Here is a 10,851-nt window from a genome sequence, read left to right on the forward strand (position 1 = left end):
CAGTGGTCATGTATGGATGTGAGAGTTGGACTGTGAAGAAAGCTGAGCGCCGAAGAATTGATGCTTTTGAACTGTGGTGTTGGAGAAGACTCTTGAGAGTCCCTTGGACTGCAAGGAGATCCAACCAGTCCATTCTGAAGAAGATCAGCCCTGGGTGTTCTTTGGAAGGAATGATGCTAAAGCTGAAACTCCAGTACTTTGGCCACCTCATGCAAAGAGTTGACTCATTGGAAAAGACTCTGATGCTGGGAGGGATTGGGGGCAGGAGGAGAAGGGGATGACAGAGGATGAGATGGCTGGATGGCATCACCGACTCGATGGGTGTAAGTCTGAGTGAACTCCGGGAGTTGGTGATGGACAGGGAGGCCTGGTGTGCTGCGATTCATGGGGTTGCAAAGAGTTGGACACGACTGAGTAACTGAACCGAACTGAACTGAAGGTAGTGAAATAATTACTTCAGTCAAACCAATAAACATATCCATCTCTTCACATAATTCCCTTCTTGTGTGTGTAGTGAGAGGACCTAACATCTACTCCTAGCAGATTTCTAGCACTCAATATGGTATTATTAATTACAGTCACCATGCTGCATGCTAGGTATCTAGAGTCATTCACCCTACAAAACTGACTGCCATTCAGTCTCTCCCTCATTTATCTACTCATTTTAATAAGTATAATTTATTTACAATGTTGTGTTAATTTCTACGTACAGCAAAATGACTCAGTTATATATATATATATATACACATTCTTTATTGTATTCTTTTCCCTCATGGTTTATCACAGGATACTGAACATAGTTTCTTGTGTTACACAGTAGGACCTTGTTGTTTATCCTTCTGCTAATCCCAAACTCCCAATCCATCCTTCCTGCACCCCCGCCTCGGCAACCACCAGCCGTTCTCTGTGTCTGGGAGTCTGTTTCCGTTTCATGGATGGATCCATTTGTGTAACATTTTAGCATGCAATCTTTATTACCCTACAATAATAGTCTCCAAGCAGGCAGTGTAAAGATGGGAGAGTAACAGGTGAAAGAGCGAAACACTTCCGAAGGGCTTTTTAATCGATTCGCAAGAGGGATGGGAAAAAATGGTCCAGACGTAAAACAAACAAACAAAACAAGCAAAGCAGTTCTTGTAGCTGGTTCTTGATGTGGACCAGTTTTGAGACACATCAAAAGTAATGTGCGACTGATTCATTACCAAAGCTTGTAAAACATTTTTTAAATTACAATGGATTATTCATGGCCATTGTTTTGATAACTTTGCTCACTCGTGGTATAATAAATTTACTCACTTTTCCTTTCTTAAGTGAGAGATAAAAGGACAGAAACCAATATTGATCTTTATTTAGCAAAGCCCATAGAGAGTATAACTGATGTATCAACCGACTGTGGCTATTACAAATGATCGTAGGGCTTTCTTACTCCCAAAGGTTTGAGGTTTCATCCAAATCTGGGAATGCTGAGGGCACACGTGAAAAGATCACCCATCCTGTGTCTTGAGAAAAATGATTGGGAATCACTTGCTCTGCAGGATAAGTAACTGAGAAAGCAGAGCTAAAATGGTAGCATTTGAAAATAATAAGCAACACCACCGATGGCCTTACAGGACCATTCTAAGGCATAGGATACTGACGAAAAGGAAAAATTTTTTTTTTCGAACTTTAAACCAAACAGAAACCGTATTCACCGAATCACTGGGATTAGAGAGAATGAGGAACGGTGATGGGAGGAAACATCTGGTCTAAAACAAACGGGGCAAAGAGGAAGGCGCAGGGAATGGTACTGTGTGAGCAGCAGCCAGAATACACAAAAATCTACGGAGTTGAATTTCAAGATTTAGTTTTGAGGAGTTGAGTAAATGTTCAAGGCAAAAAACTAAAATTGAACACAATGTGTTTTCTGAGGGTGACTGACCTTGTCAGAACCCGGCCCTCGGGAGGAGCCCTCCAAGTCCTCGTGCACGCGATCCAACAACCAGAGCAGGAACTCCAGGGCATCGTGCTGGGCATTGCCTTGGAACTGAGCGCCATACTTGGAGACTGCGTTCTGAAGGAACAGAGAAAAACCAGAGGGGCAATGCGGCCTTTCCAACAGCCAAATACATACATCTCCACTCTTCGGAAGGTTCTTTTCCATATAGGTCATTATAGGGTATTGAGTAGAGTTCCCTGTCCTATACATTTCTGCTCTGTATACAGATTCATTTGTATAACTTTTTAGATTCCACATATAAGTGATATCATATGGTATTTGTCTTTGTATTTCAAGAAGCCCGCTCAGTTGTGTCCAGCTCTTTGCAACCTATGGACTGTAGCCCGCCAGGCTCTCTTTCCATGGAATTCTCCAGGCAAGAATCCTGGAATGGGTTGCCATTCCCTTCTCCAGCGGGTCTTCCAGACTTGGGGATGGAATCCGGGTCTCCTACATTGCAGGCAGATTCTTTACCATCTGAGCCACCAAGGAAGCTCACTAACACATAAGTAATATTGTATAGTGTTTTCTTCGTCTGACTTATTTTACTAAGCATAATATTCTCCAGGTCCATCCCTGTTGCTGAAAATGGCAGTATTTCATTCTTTTGTTTTTTTGGCTGAGCAATATTCCGTTGTCTGTTTCTATTACATCTCTTTTATTTACTTATTTTATCACGCCGGTCTTCACTGGGACATGTGGGGTCTTAGTTGGAGCATATGCGATCTAGTTCCCTGACCAGGGATCAAACCTGGGCCACCTGCATTGAGGGTGGGGAATCTTAGCCACTGGACCACCATGGAAGTCCCCATATCTTCTTAATCCAATTGTCTGTTGATGGGCACTTAGTTTACAGCCATGTCTTAGCTATTGTAAACAGTGCTGCTGTGAACAAACAGGTGAGTGTATCTTTTCAAACTAGTGTTTTCATTTTTTTCCTGGAAATATACCCAGGAGTGGGATTGCTGGATCATGTGGTAGAATGTTTTGATACACATGATTATCTCTCTTCCCTGAAGCTCTGGCCCTTGTAGTGCTGGGGCCCATGCTCCCCTGCCCCCATTAGTCTATTTCCGCGCTCTCTCTGCTCATCCCACAGGTAGACAGCTTCCGGCCCTGCTCTCTCAGCAGTGGTTTCCTTCGTTCCCAATTAACTCTCCTCTTTGAGAATGACCACATGACCCAGTGAAGTGGAATTCCTTAAATACCAGGCCTGTGGTTCCTTCACTGCCTCTTCCTAAAATGAATGGAATTTGAGAAGTCTGAACTTCTTCTGTGGTTAGATCACAGTGTGAGCCAATCCTTCATCCATCCCTTTAATAAATAGGTGTTTGTTGAGTGCCTACCACAGGCCAGGCACTAGTCTAGGGACGAGACTTCCTGCTCTCTCGGCACTCATATTCCCACGCCCTTCACTTTGTCCCGTTAAAGGATATGGCAACTTCGTCATTTTCTGGGTAAAGGCAGGTTCCAGCTTTTAAAAAATTTTATTTCAAAGGGTAATATATGCACCCACCTTTTTACATAAAGAATTCAAAATATAAAAAGAACAGTAATGAAAAGTCTTCCCTTGCCTGGGTGCCCCTCCCCAAAAGGAAGAAGACACTGAATATTTTCTTACTTAAGCATCCTTCCAGGGTCTTCTTTGTGCAAGCATGAGCATTTGAGTGTAAGCAACCCCCCTTGTCTGTGTACAGGGCACATCTTGTATATGTTCCCTGCAGGTCTGTCCTCTGCTCATGCCCACCCAAGGGAGCAGTGTGAGCAAAGCTGTGGACCCAGCTGGTCTCACCACGTCCAATCAAATCAAAGGTGTGCCGTGTGCTCAGTCGTGTCCAGCTCCTTGCAACCCCATGGACTGTAGCCCACCAGGCTCCTCTGTCCATGGGATTTCCCAGGCAATAGTGGAATGGTTTGCAATATCCTTCTCCAGAGGATCTTCCCGACCCAGGGATTGAACCCACATCTCTTGTATCACCTGCACTGGCAGGCAAATTTTTTACCACTGAGCCACCTGGAAGCCCTAATGAAAGGGCCTGGGCTTTTTTTCTTTTAAATCTTCCTTTGGGATTTAAAGGCAACTTTAGGATGAGCTGAAGCGAAATTCAAGATTTGATTAACTGAAATGCTGGTTCTGAGTTTTTATTATTTGAAGCACACTACCTTGGGTACATTGGAGGGTCTAGATTTCTCTGCACTTTGACCCCACACACACACACAAGCAGGGCTGCCCAATACGCAAATAAAAAGAAGCATGAATACGTGATAAACAATGAGTAATGTTTGTGGTAGAAGTATTCCTATGCCCCAGGCAATACTGGGGATACATTTTGACTAACAAGTTATTGTTAATCTGAAATTCAAATGGAGCCGGGCATCATGTATTTTGCTGGCAACTGTACCCCCCAGTCACCCTCAAACCTGTATCATTAGCACCAACATTCCATTCTGGGGGAGCAGCCAGCACCCCCCAGCTGGAAATCTCTAAAATCAGCTCTTTGTTTTAATGTCAGAGTCCTCTTTCAGGGTCCCTCTCACACCCACATCAGTCAAGAGTTCTGATTCTGGCTTCCTGACTGCGCCTTCCAGAGTCCCATTCCCACTGTTGAGTCCTAATTCCTGTCCACCCAGATGACAATACCCATCTAGAAGGAAGTTGGGCCCCCAGAGGCTCCCCCTGCCCACCCACTGCCTGCAGGACAGGACAGACCCTTCTTCCCACAAGCCTGCTGGTAAGGTCAGGCCCCCACCCCAAACCCTTCCTAACTGCATTAAAGCTATATCCTAACATGGGAGGGATGAATGGCAATATTTGGTATTTCTACCCTGCAATATGGCATAGCTCTTACCCATATGTGTGTTTCTCCTTCTCATCACTGATAATTTACAACATGTTTAAGCAGTATTCCTAGTTATTTCATATTTCTGGTTTTTAGGAATGAAATCTCATTTTTATGTTTCTAAAAGGGTCTTGCTTTTGACTATCTAGTACCTGACCCTATTAATGACAGTGATAATTCTAAAACATGGATTCCCCGAACGATTCAGTAGTTTCCCTTCCAGAAAAAAAATTTTTTTTTTATCCTGTTTCCATTTCATGTCTTACTGTTTTGTCCAGAACTTCCAAAACATACAAGTGATGAAGGTATCCTTGTTTTTTAAAAAAGCAATGCCTCTGGTATATCACTTGAGGCATACTGCATTTCTAAAATTGTTGGTCTAAAATTGATCCTCAAACACATAAGCTAAGATAAATTCCAGATGGCTGAAATCCTTAAATAGCCATAGAAAAATCAGAAGTACATAACACAGAATGTTTATCGAAAGGTATGAAACAAATAAATCTAAAACTTTCTGTAGGTAGAAGGATTGAGTCTGGAGGAAATATTTTCAGCAAGTATGACAAGAGTTAAAGAATTTAAAGAAACAAGAAAAAAGAGCATTATGACCAAGGCAGAATGTTCAGACAAACCACATGAGCAGACAATTCCAGGAGCAGTCTTATAACCACTCATAGTGAAAAAGCGTAGAAAGATCCAACACTTGGCTCCAAACAAACAAATGTTAAAACCAAGATGCTATTTCTATTTGTTCAACATATTAATGAGAGAATATTTAATACTCAGGAAAACATGTATTGCTGGGGTATCTACAACTTGATATCATTTTTGGAAATTTGTCAATGCGGGCACTCAAAATAATCAAGCCCAATAAAGTTGATCTAAAAACTAAAAAGCAATAAACACTTAAAATTGGGAAGATGATTTATATAGATATCAAAACTCATCAGATGGTACTTAAAATTTTTACTCAGCCCTGAGAAGAAATTCTGCTATTTGCAGCAACATGGACGGACCATGAGGACATGACGTGAGTGAAATAAAAAGACAGAGAAGAACAGTGTATAACACCTTTTATAGTGGGATCTAAAAATATCAAAATTGAAAAGCAGTATATAGTGGTTATGAGGGGCTGAGGGTAGACGGAAGGGAGAGGTGTTGAAGGTACGTACTTGTAACACTAGGTATTTAAGTTCTGGAGACTAGTACATGGTACAAGCAGACATCAGGTATGGTGGGTTCAGTTCCAGACCACCATAATAAAGCAAATATTTCAATAAAGCACATCACGTGAAATTTTTGGTTTCTCGGTGCATATAAAAGTGATATTTACACTCTTCTGTGGTCTCTTAATAGTACAATATTATAACGTACAATAATATGTCTAAAAAACAACATATGGACCTTAATTTTCTTAAACATTTATCGCTAAAAAATGCTAACCATCATCTGAGCCTTCAGCGAGTCTTCATCTGCTGCTGGTGAAAAGTCTGACCTTGATGTTGATGGCTGCTGAAGCCTAGGATGGCTGCGGGAATTTCTTAAAATAAGACAACAGTGACTGACATCTACGCTTGGATTGACTTTTCCTTTCACTTGAACCCTTAGAGGTCACTGCAGGGTTACTCATTGGCCTAATTTCAATGTTGTGTGTCTCAGGGAAGAGGGAGGCCAGGGGAGAGAGAGATGGGCGGAATAGACAGCTGGTGGAGCGGTCAGAACACACACATTTATTAAGTTCATCTTATATGGGTGCAATTCACAGCACCCCCAAAACAATGACAATAATGACATCAAAGATCACTGATCACAGATCATCATAACAAATATGGTAAAAATGAAACAGTTGGAAATACTGTGAAAATTACCAAAATGCGACACAGAGACACAAAGTGAGCAAATACTGCTGGAAAAAGAACACTGACAGACTTGCCCTACACAGGGTTGCCACAGACCTTCAGTTTGTAAAGAACACAGTCTCTGCAAAGTACAATACAATGAAATGTACCTATACAGTGATTATAGACAACAAAACTGTATTATAAATACTAAAGTCACTAGAGACTAAACCTTAAATGTTCCCAGCACTAGAAGAAATACAATTACATGATGAGATGGAGGTATTAATCTATTAATGCTACTACTGGCAATCATACAGTAATACAAACGTACCAGATCAATATATTATCAATATATACCCTACACAGGGTTGTATCTCACATATAACTCAATTTTTAAAAATGGGTGCATTTCATTGTGCATAATGTATACCTTTAAAAGTTGATTTAAAAAGCAAGAAACAAAAAAAAGAACAAAACAGTCATCTTTGCTTTGACCATGTCATTTCACTCAAGAAATTAAGCGTATGGAAATGATCAGAGCTGAGGACAATGATTTAAATATAAGAATTTTCAATGCAGCATGATAGTTGGAAAATTGTACAGTATAAAAATGTCTCCCCACAGATGTACAGAACAGTCTTTTGGACTCTGTGGGAGAGGGAGAGGGTGGGATGATTTGGGAGAATGGCACTGAAACATGTATAATCTCATATATGAAACGAATCGCCAGTCCAGATTCGATGCATGATACAGGATGCTTGGGGCTGATGCACTGGGATGACCCAGAGGGATGGTACCGGGAGGGTGGTGGGAGGGCGGTTCAGGATGGGGAACACGTGTACACCTGTGGCGGATTCATGTTGATGTATGGCAAAACCAGTACAATATTGTAAAGTAATTAGCCTCAAATTAAAATAAATAAATTTATATTAAAAAAAAGTCTCCCTAGCAATTGGATCATTTAGTGAAATAACATACAATCATTATTAATAAAAACTGTTTCATAGAACATTTTAATGACCAGGAGAAAGTCTCAAGTTAATACTTACATGAAAACAGCAGGATACAAAACTAGAATTTCCAATTGTTTGTACATGATTTGAAACACATCAACACACTAATGATGGTTATCTCTAGAAGGAGGAATTCCGGATCTTTTTTTTTTTTTAACACATTTTAGTATTTTTCATTTTTTTTTAGTTATACATATTTAATTACATCATCAAGAAATCAAAGTATTTTGGAACAGGATTTTTTTAATGTATTTATTCATAAAACAGTGGTCCTACTGTCAGTAGGAGGCTGGGTGACTCAGGGCCCGAGGAGGGGGACCCCCACAAACCCATCCCATTTGTGTGCCTGGGCTGGGGTCACACACTCCAGCATGCTGGCTTCTCAACTTCCTCTCTTCCTCAGTTCAAAGCTAATAATCCCTCTTAAAGACCAAACTCCTTCATACAACCTTCTGTGGCTTGTCCCCAACGAATTCTCCAGCTCCTCCCCCGAGCCACATAGGCTTTCATGGACAGAGGAGCCTGGCTGGCTACAGTCCATGGGGTAGCCAGACATGACTTACTGACAAAACCACCACCACCAATTCATTTTACCAAGCACTTATCCTGTCCAGCCCCACTCCACTCGGTGACTGGCAGTTTCAGTCTCCCGGACTACAATGCATTTTTCCCCCCCACCCTCCTTTGTCCTTAGTTGACCCTTCATTCCTCAAAACTCAACTCAAAGCTTCACACTCCTGGGAAGTCTCCCTGCCCCGCCTCCTCACCCCACCTCCCCAGAACAATCAAATCCTTCTAGCATAATTGCCTGGTGTCTCAGATTGTAAAGAATCCATCAGGTTTGATCCCTGGAAGGGAGGATCCCCTGGAGAAGGAAATGGCTACCCACTCCAGTGTCCTTGCCTGCAGAATTCCGTGGATAGAGGAGCCTGGCAGGCTACAGTCCATGGGGTCGCAAAGAGTAGACTACCACTGAGCAACTCACACTTTCACATAACAGAATTGCCAGAGAACATCTTCATTTTGTAGTTCTTGTCACCAGTTCTAATCATGGGCCAGTGGGATTACTTCACTCATCTCCGTCTCTCCTGCTGGACCGTAAGCTCCCAGGATTTGCATTCATCCCCCACCGCGTGTTCCATGCTCTTTGTATAGTGTCTGGACACAATATTTGTTGAATGAATGAATGTTTCCTCATCTGGAAAATCAGAGGAGCCCACCTAGATTTCAATCCACAAGGTTTAAAAGCCCCTGTTCTAGACTCCTCCACTGTCTCCAAGGCTGTCTGCCTGAAAAGTCCCAAGAAAATTTGGACCATATCACCTTTATTAACAAATTAACAGTTTGATTATCTTTCAATTCCCCCAAGACTCACAAGGAGTTTCTTAGCTCTAGGGATTTGAGGCAGAAGAGACATAGGAAATCCTGGTGAGGCACAGATTACTAATTCAGAAGACTTTTCAATTACTCCTGCCTCTCCATGGCTGCAGTAACTGGATGAGAATGCAAAGACCAAGAGAAAAGGTACACAGAGCTTACCTCCCTCCTTCCTCTTGGTCTCTGCAGGTAAGGAGGTATTAATATAATTAACTCATTTTATCATCACAACATCCCCGTAATAAGGTACGTACTGCTAGAGTCCCATTTTACAGATGAGGAAAGCTGAGGCACTACTGAGCTTTTAGTAACTTGCTCAAGGTCACAGAGGTGGTATCCTTCACCACCATAGGACACTGCCTCTCACGTTTAAAAAGTGAATGCTACCAAAAGAGCTATTACTGACACCCATTTGACTCCCTGACGCCTGCAGAACAGTGCTTCCCTGGTGAAAGAAGGAGAGAGGAAGGTGAGGGTTGGCATCCTTGTGGGTCACATGTCAAGGATTGTTTTCTCCGGCTGAAACTCAAGAGTGGTGATGCTTGTGGAATGAACACTGACAAGTTCCTCCTCCCCCAAGAACAACAATCCCTAGTCTTCAGGGAGCTTCAGCTCTCTGCCCAGAACTGTGGGTTTTGTTTTGTTTATTGTTGTTGCTGTTGTTTTAGCAGGAAGCCAGCCATGTGCCTCAATTTTCAGGACTCTTTCATCCAACTGGGACCCCAAACAAACGCTGGGTTTTTATCCTGGACAAAGTGATACACAGAATTTCCAAAGTCTCTTGACCCTGCAGCATCCCCAGTAAGGAGATGACCCCAGGGAAAAAGGATACAAACCCATGCTAATGCATCGTAGGGGATTTGATTCACACTAAACAAAAGGATGCCATCTCTGATGTAGCAGATCCACTCTGTTTCCCTGGCACTCAGTGCAGTACCTGGCGCACAGGTTCTCAGCTTGCCTTGGGCTTAGACTGAAATCCAAACTCCTTACCACTGCCTCCGAAACCTTACATGATCTGGTCAACTTCATCTCCACCTCACTCTACTCTCCTGGGCAACAGCCACCCTGGTTTTCTTTGATGCCTCCAACTCTCAGCTCCTTCAGGCCTCTGGTCTTGATACTTGCTGTTCCTCCTCCCTGGATTATGCCTAGATCTTTGCCTGGCTGCGTCCTTCTCGTCATTCACCTCCTTCCTCCCAGGCCCTGGCCTTGAAAGTCTGACTCCCCGCACCGCATTGGAAACCAGACTGTAAATTCCATACCTGGCGTGAGAACCAACCCTCCGAGGCTTCACCTAGCGTTTGCTGAACACAGAAATGTTGTATACACTCAAACCTACCAGCTCCCGGCACTCCCCCTCCTCAAGCGCTGACACACTAGTCAGCTCAAAACAAAAGCGATAATCCCAGGCTGAACTGGTAACTGTCATCTCGAGAAGTCCCCAAGAAGCCCCCTTCCTGATGGAGCACCCACTTGTCCAGAAGGGAAAAGCGAAAGGCCGGAGCGCGGCTGCCGCCGAGCGGCGAGGACTGGAGGCCGCCGGGCGCTGCCTACCTTGAACTCCGCGGAAAGTTGGGGCGTGTATTCGCGAGTCCAGAGCGCGCGCACCAGCGCCGCCAGCTGCTCGGTGACCTCGGCGCGGCCGGGCTCCGCCCGGTAGCGCCTCAGCGCCAGGAACTCGGCCAGCAGGTCGGTGTTGCTCAGACACTGCACCACGGCGTTCATGAAACAGGTGTTGCCGTGGTTCTTCAAGCCCTGCGCTCCCGGGGGCCGCGCCCCGTCGCCGGCGGGGAGCTGGGGCT

The 10,851-nt window shown here is 43.6% G+C and overlaps 1 protein-coding gene across 1 annotated transcript in view; it reads right to left on the bottom strand.

Annotated features, from left to right (window-relative positions):
- USP43 (ubiquitin specific peptidase 43) overlaps window positions 1–10,851 on the bottom strand; it is a 52,718-nt gene that overhangs the window by 40,733 nt on the left and 1,134 nt on the right. The window contains exons 3-4 of the mRNA XM_010843194.1: window positions 10,604–10,849; window positions 1,919–2,050 (exon numbers count right to left, since the gene is read on the bottom strand). Of these exons, the coding sequence (XP_010841496.1) occupies window positions 1,919–2,050; window positions 10,604–10,849 (378 nt within the window). The remainder of the gene's footprint in view (window positions 1–1,918; window positions 2,051–10,603; window positions 10,850–10,851) is intronic.

This window comes from Bison bison, unplaced genomic scaffold (assembly GCF_000754665.1).
Source record: "Bison bison bison isolate TAMUID 2011002044 unplaced genomic scaffold, Bison_UMD1.0 scf7180017864180, whole genome shotgun sequence".
Classification (NCBI taxonomy): Eukaryota; Metazoa; Chordata; class Mammalia; order Artiodactyla; family Bovidae; genus Bison; species Bison bison.